General features: G+C 38.9%; 1 protein-coding gene across 1 annotated transcript; it reads right to left on the bottom strand.

The window, feature by feature from the left end:
• Positions 1-3,008: 3,008 nt before the first annotated feature.
• LOC149284625 (ribosome production factor 2 homolog) lies at positions 3,009-9,890 on the bottom strand. Its single transcript, XM_089496469.1, has 10 exons — positions 9,871-9,890; positions 9,448-9,580; positions 8,402-8,439; positions 7,280-7,319; positions 6,588-6,669; positions 5,516-5,592; positions 4,831-4,930; positions 4,338-4,440; positions 3,335-3,479; positions 3,009-3,185 (listed from the first exon to the last, which is right to left on the bottom strand). The coding sequence occupies exons 1-10, from the start codon at positions 9,888-9,890 to the stop codon at positions 3,009-3,011; spliced, it is 915 nt and encodes a 304-aa protein (XP_089352595.1).
• Positions 9,891-14,926: the final 5,036 nt, after the last annotated feature.

The raw sequence follows: 14,926 nt of genomic DNA, 5'->3' as shown, positions 1-14,926 counted from the left end.
GGGGCAAAGAGGTCAGTGGGGAATTATTATTAACCTACCTTGACAAGTATAAACATGTTGGTTACATAGTGACTGTCATGGTGGCCAAGCTGGATAAAAAGTGTGAACAACACATCTAGTATTAGGTAGTTAAACAGACAACATCATAGTAGAGCTTTTGCAGAGGAGAGAGGAAGTTATCCATAATCTCGCTTTTAGTGGACAAAGTTGGACTACAGAGACATTTCTTATAGTAACTAAGGCCAAATACCCTGTCTTGGTCTCCTTTGTGTCTGTATTAGGCCATATATACCCTCTCATCACCAAGGAATATGAAGGTGCAGAATTATGCTGTGTGGTATGAAGTTATTAACAAACGGTCTTAAATATTAGCGATTAATCAAGTGTTGTGCTGGCCCAAAGTACATTTATGTACAGAGATTTTCATTATATTTTTGTCCGTCCGTAATATTACCAAATGTTGTGCTATGCCTGTATTGGCCCAGAGGTTCCAGGTATTGAGCCATTACTAACCGCAATTTCTTAATGTAATTGTGCTCATCTTATATCAAGATGATATGTTCTAATGGATTTTATTGGTTTAGCATTTTACAGAAGGCACTGCTTTGTCACCAAGAATTCTTAGTGACGCATGCTTCATCCCACTTCTTCCTTAAATTTGTAACCTTTTTTTTAAAAAAAAAAAACTTTTTGGCCTTTGTTATGTCATTTTCAGTGTAAAATGTAATTTCTATGCAGGGCTTTTAAGGTCACTGCATTTTTTTCCTCCTATGATAGGGTTCATTATCTCACTCAAATAGAATGCTGAATATTATCACAAAAAAGGCAACTTAAGCCTTGAAAAATTTATTTGTTAAAATAATTCACATCTTGTTGGAATGGCTCAGCCTGTGAAACACTGGCTCCTAGTGTGCACTTTCATTTCTGCAATCTGATGTAATAGCCCCTTAGGGTTGCTGCATGATGTTATACATAATTTGATGATTTATAATGATTATGATGATTTCGCAATTATGACTATTATTTCTTTCACATTTGGTTGAGCCCAAGGGTTTATAGTCAAGGAAATAGTTTTGCCCAGGTACTAGCCAGGAAAGGAAAAAACAGAAGGGCTATCATTTCTTTTTACCCAGGCTCTGACACCCAAACACAAACACACCAAGAAAGGCTCTGCCACACTTACACCCAAACATACACATCAGGACAGGCTCCGCCACACCGACACTGAAACATACACGCCAGTACAGTCTCTGCCATACCGACACCCAAACACACACACCAGGACAGGCTCTACCACACCAACACCCAATCATACACATCAGGACAGGCTCCGCCATACCGACACACACATCAGGACAGGCTCCGCCCCACCAACACCCAGACACACAACAGGACAGACTCTGCCACACCGACACTCAAACATACACGCCAGGACAGGCTCTACCAAACCGACAGCCAAACACACACACCAGAACAGGCTCTACCAACCCGACAGCCAAACACACACACCAGAACAGGCTCTGCCACACCGACACACAAACATTGGGACATTTTCTGTCACACTGACACCCACATCCGGACGGCTAGGCTGCAACAATAAAAAAATTTCTTTTCCACATTTTGACGTTGACACCTCTTTTTGTCCCCTTGTGTATCACGCCCAGCCTGCCCCTCCCTTTAGTACTGATTTATGTGATGGCCCTAGCTGTCCCCTTTGTGTATTGATGCAGCCATCCCCCACGTGTACACGCATGCCCCCTTAAGTATTGAGTTATGTGATGCCCCCAGCCAGAACCCCCTTTAGTATTGACTTATGTGATGCCCCACCCAGCCAGCTCCCCCTCGAGTATAACGTCAATCATTTTTTTGGTTACTTTTCTTTTCCCTGATGTCCTTGCCCGCCGGCTCTGTGCTCTCACAGGACCGACTGCCACACAAGGTGACTGTGTGAGCTTGCCCCCTTGAGCGTCAGGTTGCGTCTTCAAAATGGACAGGCCGCCGAGCCTCACTGAGGCTTTAGGCAGCATGGCATCCGAAAGCCGGCCGGATGCTTTAACCTTCGGAAGTGGTTGTTCGGCTGCATCGAATCACGCAATGTCGGTACTCCACCAGTCCCCGGACCAACTGTAAAATTTCCCGGTTTCAGCCCCTACGTTAATCTAGCCCTAATTGTAGGTGTTGTCAGTGTTTCCACTGACAGAACATTGAAAATGGGTAGATGCACCAATACCAAAATCAGCATAGTTATTATAAGGGGGGAATGGGGGTTGGGTCAACCAGTACATTTTCCATCACTCTACATACCACAAACAAACGCTACATAAAAAATGCAAGTAATACGGAAAAAAAAATTTCTTGCCCTTGTACAATATCATATCACAACATAATATGAAGTTCACATCAAGCTTGTTTTAGACTTTCCAGATAAAATAAGGATTAAGATTACATTTGCAAACAACAATCACCTCCAGCCATTGGGACAATATAAACGGCATAGAAGACAATGACAATTGTGTTGCAGTCTTGTACTTATTTACATCTGCCAGGACAATAAGACTTCATGTGTTACAATTGGTAGCCTCACAGCTACCTACTTATGGAACAAGAATGCTGGAATATATCTACTCCAGAAGTCACGTATTTATGCAAGGAAACACACAATAGCCCCAAAGTAGATTTTTCATTAGTCAAGGAAATTTCCAACGTATGATGTCATTTGACATCAGAAATATTCTCATTGAATATCATTGCATCAAAGAAACTAAATACTGGGTTTCACCTGTACCTTTCCTTCTAGGGTTGCAATATTCTGCCACCGTTAATAATTGATTTGGGGTACTGGCAAAACGAAACCCCACAGTCAGCTCACGTTACCCACCCCAGTACTGTTCTTATTCATCATGCTGAAAACATCTCCTCTGGTATTTGTGCTGGGTAGTCCAACAAGAAATCAGCGTCATCACATGAGCTCATGATAAAGTCCTCATAAAAGGCGAATACTTCTCCAGCTAGTTCTGCTTTATTTTCTTTGCCTTCTGTTCTCCATCGACTGTTTTTTCTGCTCGTCTCTTCTTCAGTCCTTTCACTTTGCGTGTCTGCAGCTTACCAAGGTCCTGCTTTTGCATGTGGATGCGTCCATACTGTGTACCAAATGTGTCATGGGATATGTTCTTCTTTTTCTTTGCCTGTTACATAAAAAGTAAAAATGTGTGGTTTTAAATTCATATGTTTGATAACCCACTCATCTGCATTGCAAGGTTAAAGAATTGGATTTCTCTAAATTAGTGGAGATTAGCATATAACCAAATGACTCTCCTAGGATTTGTACACATACCATAAGGGCCTTAGGACGTTTCATGGAAAGTTTATACAGGTCATCAGAAGCAAGGTGAGTTCTTCTCATTACAAAATCAAATGAGGGTCCCATTTCTTCCAGTTCAATTCTTGGAGTTCTGCATCCAGATTTTTTCAACAAAACCCTAATGCAAAGATAAATACAGAAAATCAATAATTAAAGTAATTAAAATATATCTTTTATGTGGCAAAGAAAATGCATCCTTCTGCCTATCCCCTTAAAATATTTTAAAAAATCCCAAATTTCCCCCCTTTTTAAAAGGGAGAGTTTGTCATTTTTTTCATAAATATACTGTATACTGTATTCAAATATAGAAGTATAGCCATTACTATAAAACACAAACATGGGGAGCAATCAATAAAACAAGGCTATGAATTCACTGGGCAAGTTTCACTCCAAGAGAATAATGTATAATTCAGTAATGTGACAATGATATAGACAAGGTTTATACAGGTCCATCCAAGCTATTCTTGGAGCAGAAGATCACTAGGTCTCACTCTTCATAACGTAAAGCAAAGTCAGTCAGATAAAACTGCCAAGCTCTTTAGTGAATAAATCCCACTGCCATAATATACCGTATTTGCTTGATTATAAGACGACCGCCCAAAATCTGAATATTAATTTATGAAAAAAAAGAAAAAGCCTGAATATAAGACGACCCTATAGGAAAAACGTTTTACCAGTAAATATTAATTCATGTAAACTATGTGAACAATTGTTTGTTAATAAAAGCTATGATTGAGAAAAATATTTTGTTTTTATTTCCATCGCTGCCGGGGATCTGGATCTTAGTCTCATAGTCAGACCTATTTGAGGTCTGATTATAAGACGAGCCCGATTATAAAACGAGGGGTATTTTTCCAGAGTGTTTGCTCTGGAAAAAACCTCGACTTATAATCGAGCAAATACGGTATTCATTTTAAATATTAATAGGCATACACTATAGAAATACATGTTACACTGATGTCTAGGGAAACATTACTTGTAACTGCGCATGAAAACCTTTCCATCCACTGCTGTGAAATGCAGGACATGCTCCAAGCCGGCCAGACGAACACCAGTTATATCCGGCCCTCTGAAGAAGTCTTATAAAATAAAGAGGAAAATGCATGTTTAGACAATTAGACTTAAAGGTGACTGAAGGAGTGCTTTGCTTACATCACTGTTCACTGTCTCTGGGTAAAAGATCAGGCGTGTTTACTACTGTACCATCTTGTCTATAAACTAACATAGTAAATGCTTATATATTGAAATCGGAAGCAAATATACAAATTGTAAAAAGGAGTCGAGGGTACCTTTTTAAACCCCCTTCGACACAGTCTATAGTCTTTTTAACGGAACTACTTTGGAAAATGCCCTCAGTGTATGCTGTCTATATGGTACTCAGTGTAATACAATGCCTTGCTCAAACAAAAAGATGTATTAGATTCTCCTCATATGGGGTAGGGGTTGATTATATAAATTATGTTACTTACCAATGAAAAGGTTTTTGAGTCGCCTGTAGTCTTCGTTTATTTCAAATGCATCCCCAGCAAAGATCAGCATAGGTTTGGTTGCTTCGGGGCACTTGCAATTCTGAAGTATATTAAGGTAACAGACAAGCAACCTAATGAATAACTTTGTATACTAAGAGACCGTGAAGAAACCGTACTGATTTAACTACACATTATACAGGGCCAGCAACACTCTTCCTGCTGTGGAAGCTCACGGGGGGCTTTACAACCACAGCTCTCATACAAATTCCCCCCTTAAGTGAATAAACCAAGTTAAAAGAAAAGAAATAATAAAAAAAAAAAAAATCATGGAATTTGTCCCAAGTGTTGAATCTTATGTAACTTATATCCATCCGTAAACGGCATACTATCTTGTTCGTAACATTAATCCATTAGAAGCATGCATTTAATGTCCTCATTTATCACAGGGAAGACTTAGATTGCCTCTGTGGTTTGTCGAGATGTTTACACTCCAGTAACACAATTGTATAAATTATGACTAATAACTTTAGCGCTTGCTGTAGAATGGATGCACTTCTCTGAGTAATCTGGGCTTTATATATACTGCGACACCATAGATAGAGCTGGCAGCTCTCAAAACCAATACCCAACCAAGACAAACACCAATAATTTACCTGTCAGAACAGGAGCAAGAATTGCACTTTACCTTTATGTCCTTTAAGGAAACAAACTTCTCCACACCCAGTTCAATCATATCAAGTACGTGATAGTCAAACATCCGGCCTAGCAGAGCAAACAATCATAAGGGGATACTTAGTAACATGCTTATCACAAAATCTTTGCTGTCTGGAACCTGTAATCCTTGGTAGCAGCTGCATCCTAAAAGGGACAGCATATTGCCCCCCCATACACCCTCACCAATGAAGAATCCATATGAAAGAAGCTGAAAAGAAAAGTAAAGGAGAGAGAAAAGAAAGAAAAGGAGAGAGAAAAGAAAGAAAAGGAGAGAGAAAAGGAGAGAGAAAAGAAAGAAAAGGAGAGAGAAAAAAGGAGAGAAAGAAAGGACCCGTCTTCCTAAACCACAGCAGCTAACTGATCTCAGGCTGTGGTGCACATGGTACTTTGTGCATGTGTGCAGTAGTGGGGGGAAGCTTCAGGGACAAATCCCTCCAGATTAAAATCCCCTTTTGATTTTTATTCAAACATTTTACATTGAAATGTAAAAATCAAACAATGGTCAATTTCTCACAGAATATGCAATTCCATCTGCTGGCTAGAAAAGTTGCATGCATTATTCACAAAACATTTATACTGAATAGGTTGTCGTAAAAACAGGAGAAACTATAGAATAGAAAATTTCTACCACAACCAGTTCTCTAAATAAAGTATTGCTAGAGCCAACTAAATTAAAAGGAACAATGACAGTGCTTATATGCATGGTTACATAGGCACCGCACCTTCTCGTTTATACTTAAAGTAGTAAATCTTATCATGACACATTTCTATTCCTCCCCATAAAACACTGTATGCGCAGTCTTGGATCTCTACTACAAATACTCATTAACAGTAATATATATATATATATATATATATATATATATATATTTTTTTTTTAAATATAATATAAATATATGAATGCCACGCAATAAAAAGGTACTAATCATTTACCTGTGGCTCTGCCCTCTCATGCCACCAGTTAATTAACAGATTCTCCCTTCATACCCCACACAAAGACAAGCTGTCGTCAGTCTACAAACTATATTTCACAATGTACTAACCAAAAATCAAGTTTTGAGGACGCTTCTTGTTGTGGGAGCCAAATATAAACAGTGAACAGTCAGACTTCTTCGAGAAAAACTCCTATCAGCAAAAAAAACCCCAAAAAACTTTATTTGTAACATGTCAACATTGGGGGACACCATGTAGTCCATTTTGATATTAACACACTCAGTAGCTTAATCTGGCATAGACGGACCAGGCCTAACGACATAGTGATCCAAGTAGCAGCTCTCTCAATTGTATTTAAATGGTCTTCATAGAGTCTTAAAAGTCTATTATTCCCGATCGCTGATTTTATAGGGTCCAATCCTCTTCCTAAAGCTGTATATGTACTCTGATACACAAATCTACTACCCTCAGCAATCCATGTTGGCCACTAGGTGTTTTTTTTCAGATTCTTAAAGCTACCTTATTATTTATTATGATCATTAAGTGATTTGTAGGCAATATATGGTTATATTCAATTTTAATATTTTAAACTAGATGTCATCAGAACATTTAACAGAGTGTGCAGTATTGAAAATTCAAAGGCTGGTCCCCAAATTTGTACTTTTTAATGCATACTGGAGACTATTTTGCGCAAAGTCCACTGCATTTTTTTTAATGCAAATTAGAGCACACAACACATTTTCTCAAATACAAAGGTCTTTTTTTCTTATTTATGAAACAAAGATCTAAAAAAAAAACTCACCAGTGAAGTTTGATCCTCAAATGGTCTGGTCATATTTTTCCTTACAAAATACAGAGTCAAAATTGAATAATAAATACAAAAAACAGCAAATACATTCAACACATACTGGGTATCATGCAAAATATTGCATTGTGTTAATATTTACAAACATTCATTTTAAACAATGCTACCAAATACATTAGAAAATAAATGGTAATATTTGAAAAAGAAAGTAAATGATACCATTAAATTTATAGGTGCTATAATTATTGAACGCTTTAGTATGCAGATCTGTAATTTTATTATTTCCTCTGAAGATTAAATAATGCAGAAATAAAAAAATGGAATCTAAACTGCTCCTTAAACCATTTAATGATAGAAAAACATGCAGTTAATGTCAACTGATGTGTCTGGCACGTCATGAGGTTAAATGAGCTTAAAAAGCAATCAGTGATTCCTTTCCACGCTCAGTCGGTGTTGATATCAAGGCATTCAATGCCAGCAAAAAATTCACTCTCCAGAGAGATTATATTTGCAATATTGAAATGCGTCGAACTGCTGTTGGAAAGAGCTAAACCGGTGTTGCTGAAAATCCAGCAACACCAGGAAAAACAAATCCCACAAAACTGTGCACCATGTGACAACGTTCTGGAGAGATCATTACTGTCATGTTGGAAGGCAGCATGCCTTTACCAAGATGGCAGCGCCCTGGAACCAATGACAGTAAAGAGTGTCCAAGAGGGTCTGTCCCACCGACAACTTTAGTTCTATATGATTAACCCTGTTGAGTCCCCTTAGGAAGTACCCGTTTGTTCCTAAAACCTGTGGCAAAGTCATTAGGACGCACAGGTACGTCCTGACTTTGCAGCGGCAGTGACACGTCCCTGCTGCTCCTTCAGAAACCAGACTGCCTCTCAAAAGCCTGAACACTCCCCGTCAGAGGCCAGCATTATCAGAAAAGATTTTTAAAAGAGGCCCTACTTCTCCTGGACAAAATGATGCATAATTTGTGTGGGTTCATCATATATGGAAAAAGGGAATCATGCTTTAACAAACAAATGTGAAAACAATAATAAGTATTTTGGTCCTTTGGTTATAAGAACCCTAAGGACTGAAGGGGTTAAAGCATTAAGAGTAACTTACTTCTTATAGAGGACACAATAAGGCTTCTTCAAGGCATACTGAAAGGTAAATCAAATACAAATTATGTTGTAAGTGTATTTTTACTTGCAAACGCAAACAATTACAATGTAAATTTATTAAAAAATGTATGTTACTTAAGATGTTGCGTAGCCTGATTTACTCAAATGACTCTTTTTTAAACAAATTATCATACCTGTTATGCAGGTTAATCAAGGAGTATAAAGTGATGCATCCATGGACTACTCACAAGGATTGTGCTACACATTGTGTGATGTCTTGACTATTGTAACTCTATCCTAACTGGTCTCCCTCATACCAGTCTTGCACCTTTGCAATGCATTATGAATGCAGTTGTCAGATTTATCTTGCTCACCTATCGCTTTAATAACACCTCTCGCCTCTGTCAGTCCCATGTTCTCAAGAGCTGCCCTTCCTGGGTTATCTGTCTTTGCCCCTGCCTTTGGTCTTTCAAAAAAACCTCAAGACCTTTTGGGGCACCTATGAACTTTAAGTTAAATGCCTTCCTCCTTTAGATCACCTTTCCTAGTCTCTCTCCTGCTTTGGGGCAATACTTATGTCTAGCAATAATAATATTATTCAACTAGTGTTGCTGGCCCATCCCCAGGAGTGCCACTCTTGTCTCTTCTGCGATATACCCCTACTCCTAGATTGGAAGCTCATTTAAACAGGGTCATCAATACCCCTTGTTTCTGTAATTCAAATTGTTATGGTATGTACCGCCTGTTAACCCATTGTACAAAGCTGCGGAATAATATGACGCTATAGAGTTTTATTTTACTATGTATCTTATTACAGTATGGGCTTAGCTATGGTTCCGAAACTGCGACCGACACCGAGCACCAATGAGCAGTGAAGATCATGATCTCTGTGCGCTTATTGTTGGTAACATACAGGGTGAGTAGTCACATCTATGCCAAAGTAAAGGGCAAAACTTAACAGGGACAACACATTCTAACCGTAACATTATTGAAGTGTTATCAAGTTAAAAATTAGAACAATAGAATTAGCTAGAGCCATGTACATACAATATCTTTCAGTGCTTGTGTCACCAGGCTGCTTGCATTTCCTCCTTTGACAAGCATTGCATTTTTCACATTTTCATTGATTTTTGGGCCCCTTTGCTCAATAAAACGTTTTGCTCTCCTTGTCTTGGGTTTTCTGAAGAAGAAATGAGATAACAATAGCAAACACCGTCTTATATTTATTAAAACAGTAAGGGAATTTAAACACTCATTGCATGAAGTTATCCCGAATCTAAGATAAGAAATTAAGATCTGAGTTTAACATGGAGGGGGGGGGGGGGCAGAGTAAACAGGCCAAATTGTTCTCGCCTGCCATTAAATTCCATGCTTCTAAGTTAGAAACTAAGAACACTAAATTGCTTAAAGCGGCAGTAAACTTTTTGCTCCCGTACTTTCAGATACCATCGAAAAACAATTATCACTCACACTACTCGATCTAACGACATCTTGTACGATCAGCGAAACCACGTGTATGCCTGCAAAAGTACTGTAGAAGCCCCACTTCCGGCCAGGAGGGTGACAGAACATCCCGTCGCAGAGAAATACGTCACCAAAAACCCGGCGCCTAGTTTATTGCGTAAGTCCCTCCATTGCGCAGAAAAGAGATTGTACCATAGAGTTAGACTGATTAAATAAAGCGCCACCTTGAGGTGACGTTTGTTAGTGTCCAGAGCTAGTTGTACGAGGAGTCGAGGACTCGTTTGTTCTCAAATATTTTACCTTCCGTGTTGTATGTGGGCCACGTGAGAATTTTAGACGCGTATCAGCTGCGGTTATATACCGGTTCTAACATGAAAACGGCTTTTTGTGTAGGGTTATTAACATTTATTAGATTTATTTGTTCAAACCTGTCAGTCTTTTTAACTCGCTTTATAACATATTCATGACATAACATATTAAAAAATACAAAACATGTACAAGTCCAATTGTGTTGTCTCCGGAGATAGGAAAATATAGGACTTATGATTTACTCAAAAATGACTCCCTTATATTAATAAATGTTACGTTTGAGTGTGACTTAGGGTGTTCACGCTTCCATCTGAAGACGAGACCTCTGTGGTCCCAGTATGTAGCTGACATTTTCATATTGTGCTTTCATTTTAATGCTGTTTACCTACCTGAATACAGAACATATTTACCGATTAATAATTTGGATAAAAGTAGTATGCACTTTTTGATTTAAAGAGGTTATGCTTCTGTACCGTATTATTATTATTTTTATTATTATTATTTGTATTTATTTCCAACAATTTACTCAGTATGACAAAACTAGGATTGAGAGACTGAGCCAAACCGATACATTAGGTAAAGGGAGTCCTGCTCGCAAGCTTATGAATTCCATCTGAACACTAGGAGGCATTAAATAACAATGTAAGATTGCCTAGATTTACTTTCACAATCCTCTCTACTTAACTATGCCCTTCCATATACTCTGAATGCAACTAAATGCAACATGATTTCTAGTACTACCCCTTCCCAGAAATAACTATTTAAACCAAGTAAAATTTGGCTTATTCAGATTTTGGCCAGGAGCATGTGCAAAAAAGCATGCACCGCTACATCGAAGTCTGTTCAGTTTTTCTTGCGTTGTTTTTATGTGTAAACCTTCTGAAATAAAAAAATGACAGATCTCCTTATTATTCTAGAGAATGCAATAAATGTCTAAGTAGAACAGGACATTTAACACATTTTTTAAAGCGTTCTCAAATATCGGCTTGTAAGATATTGTAAGCATTGCTACTCCAGTCTAAACTGGTTATTGTTGACACAATAAATCCTGTTCCTGCGTAAGGCTTGCAAACCTCAAAACAGAATATCATATGATAATAAAATTGCCCCGGAACCGATGACTTCGCAAAGCAATATGTCCCAGAGTGCCAGCTTTGCCCCCAAACAGCTTGTCTGTTCCATCTTTCCTCTCAAACAGCTTGTTACTGCCCCCAAACAGCTTGTCTGTATCATCTTTGTCCCCCAAACAACCTGCCAGTGCCCCTGCCTGTACCACTTACACATAGGAGTGTGTCTCTTCCTCTGTGCTGTGTGCGCTCTCAGCTGGTCCCAGCCCATTACATGATGTCGTGAGCCACAGTTATATTAGGAACTATGTGTTTTCATATGTATTTTAAGACTAATGTGTTTTTCAAATATACTTTAAATGCATAGTTTGTCCCATTTCTAAACAAAAATATGGGTGCCAGAACCCAATATGTGCAGTGTGCCCAAAAATGGCATTATGAAGTATGGGTCTGGTATTCAATTATTTCCAGGGCTTGTTTTAATTCCAGTCCAGCCCTGGCTGAAGTTTGACATTGGTGACTAGGATATGCCTTGTTTTTGCTCACCTGGCGTCCTTGCCCTTTAACCATTCCACTGACAAAGAAACCACAACACCATACGTTGATTGCAGAAAAAGAAGACTAGAGTCAAAACTTTCATCCTTGTCATCAAGAATACAGAAGGAGACTAGCTAAACCAGTGCCAGATTAATACGCCACCTATGTTCTATGTACACTGTTATGTTAGCCTTGTTAGACTAAGCTTGGCACAGAACCTACTTGACAGGATAGTGTTTATAATTCTCCAACAAATGTTTTGGCTTGTAGTAGGTCCCATAGCAGCTGCTGCTGGGCCAGATCTCAGAGGGTCAACCCAAAATCTCCTATAGATATAAAGCCATCTTTATAAGCCTAACAGGGAGTTTATGTTGGGGCATTGAACAAAATAGTACTAGGGAGAGAGTGAGTCTTTCCCATACTGAATTGTACCAGTCACTTCTAGGCAAGAGCTAAAGTACAACCATACCCCTACAAACTGAAATTATATCCACTAAAGACAGAAGGAAATATTGCTGCAGTAGGAGAACAGCTTCTATTTATAACCTGGGTAGTGTTTCCTGTCCTGTCAGCTGTAGGAGGGTCAGTTTGGCTTACCCTTAACTGGAATAACAGGTCATAGACTTCTCAAATAGTGGGGGGCTTTGTTACAAGCATTTGATCCTTAAATCACAGAGGTTCCCGGTCGTCACACGATTGAACAGTGAATACCATAGTAAATAAAGCACTTAAGTTTGAAGCAAATTGCAAAAAAAGAAAAACCTGTGGATAGGAATTTGAACATGAACCTATACCCACATCGTAATACCTTGGGATTCTACCTATACTTAAATGGCATTGCCAACAGAGGCAAAAGGGTTATTGGAAATCTGGAGCTTGCTTTCACTTATTGAAGAGTATATGGAGAGCGTTACCAGTTTTGAAATATACTTATGACCAAGATATCATGTGAATCTTTTTTTTCACTTGTTAAGTGAGCCCCATCATTCAGGTGCGGCACAAGTGAACTGGGAGCTCCAGGTCTGCACTCACTGTTACACTTGGGGAGAACCAAAGGAGGTCCCCAAAGGGGATCCTACAAAGGGGAGCCTGGCATATGGTGCATATCCACTTGGAGGTCATATCCTACCCACAGGGGCAATCTAGAACTAAACTCTAAGCCAAATTTCCTTTGCACAAGCCCACCAACAATAACACACATAGGTTGCAGGCTTATCACTAAAATGAAGTTTGGTATCCCTTAAGGCAAGCCATCACAAAGCATTACTTTTGAGGAGAACCCAAAGGGATTTTTTGGAAAATGTGTACAAAAGAGGCAGGATCTAATAGTCTGCCCTTTAAACGTGCTTACAGAAGAAAAATATCAGATTATGATTATTATAATCCCATCTCCAAGGGCAGTCCAGAACCAAAATCTAAAGCAAATTTCTTCTGTATGAGAGACCCAACAACACAAGACATTCACATGGTCAGTAGGTTGCGGTTGGTATCTCTCTAATGTAATTACGAGACTACAAGATCCTAGCTAAGGTACTAGCTAGAAGGTTGCAATCAGTCATTGGACAGATTGTCCACCCTGAACAGGCCGTACCTGGTCACAGGATAGCAGACAGCCTAGCCCTTATGAGTAAAACTCTGCAGAGGTTTGGTCGGGAAAGCTGTATGTTGACCCACAGCACCAAGACATTTACAGCATGGTGTTGGTTAACAACTGTTACCACTTTTACATTTTGTCTGCATGGTTGACATGACCATCTTCTGCGAGATGCCAGAAGATACCATATCATCCAGATATGTGAGGACTTTGGCAATGCTTCTGATGAAAAGGTGAACTGCGGAAATCATTGACCATTCCCTTCACACATTAGGAACCTATTCCAACCTGCTGGCTTTCACAATTGTTATAGATATAGTCATTTTTTTCACAGACTTTGTATGGATTCCTTGTATGGAACTTGTTCAAAGACTACCCCTTCATTGAAAACCTTGAGGAGGATTAATCCACAGTCCTTACTCTCCTGGTCCCCTTAGCCCTTGGACTTTAGTCATACCCCTTTCCACCTATCCACATCCTGAGGTGCTACTCCTCCTGCAATATATTTATTCTGCAGCCCTGGACATGTTTAATGATTTTGCTGTGCACCATGAATTATGTTGCTTCTTTGTATTTTGTTTCATGTCAATGCATGATTGACTGTTTCTGTCAGGTGTATTTTTTTCAGTTATTGTCTGGACACAAATGCTATACATTTCTATATTTCGTTAAGCTGCTTGTGTTCTGTATACAATACGTAACTTCAGACATTTCTTCCAATACTAATCTACTCGCTTTTACTACGAGATAAACCATGTGCATAAATTTAGAAAAGGCAAAGGATGTTTTCTTGGGAATGAAACTACAGTAGATCTGTAATGAATCTCTTACACACTGTGAATGTGGCTCATGTTGCTTTCTTCAGCAAGTGAGACACTATGATAATGTCACTTACACATGCAAGAGGCATAATAATCTATTCTTTCAATTCATTTGCCGCAAAGTAGTTTGAATGCTAAGTTAGACTAAATAGCTTGGCTCTTTCCTTAAAAAACTCTTCTAGGTTATTGTGATATTCTGAGCTCTAATCCTAGCATAAGATGTTACCATTTTTAAACAGGGGGATGGAGAACAAACTTTGAGGAAATATGATATACCTGCATGATAATGTCATACTGTGAAATGTATGTATTTAAATCAGCTAAGTGCTCTACTGATAAGTGCTCAAGCAAGTAAAGCTAATAAAAGGAGAGCTGTCAATATATTCCTTTATACAAATATTTTATATATATATATATACAATATAAGGGAAGCATTAGGTACTGTATATTTTCTGTAACCATGTGAGCTGCATTTAGAAATCATGACCACTAAGTTGCTCGAACCAATGTCAATGTAGTGTTTGGTCAGGTCCGGTACTTGAAGCTGTTTTCAAAACAACTTTGCTCCATCTATTTATTAGTTTATCTGGGAATTCCCCAGGGCTGGCCCCAGGAGCTCTTCCTCTTCTGCTCCTTATAGGAGGCAAACGGGGCTAGCTAGGAGCCCTTCTGGGGCTAGCCCTGCCACTTCTCAAAGCCACTCCGTCAGAAAAGGGAGAGCTCCAGGTAGACTT

Source organism: Sceloporus occidentalis, unplaced genomic scaffold, assembly GCF_023333645.1.
Source record: "Sceloporus occidentalis isolate IW3139 unplaced genomic scaffold, rSceOcc1.0.p SCAF_90, whole genome shotgun sequence".
Lineage (NCBI taxonomy): Eukaryota > Metazoa > Chordata > Lepidosauria > Squamata > Phrynosomatidae > Sceloporus > Sceloporus occidentalis.
This window is presented reverse-complemented; position numbering and strand designations above follow the sequence as displayed.

Excerpts from the sequence above, each read along its gene's own strand:
- LOC149284625 (XM_089496469.1), bottom strand. The coding sequence starts at position 9,890 with ATGTCGTTAGATCGAGTAGT. Across the intron at positions 9,581-9,870 it reads ATGTCGTTAGATCGAGTAGT|AAAACCCAAGACAAGGAGAG; the intron begins GTGAGTGATAAT and ends TTTCTTCTTCAG. Across the intron at positions 7,320-8,401 it reads TATTGTGTCCTCTATAAGAA|GAAAAATATGACCAGACCAT; the intron begins GTAAGTTACTCT and ends GTATTTTGTAAG.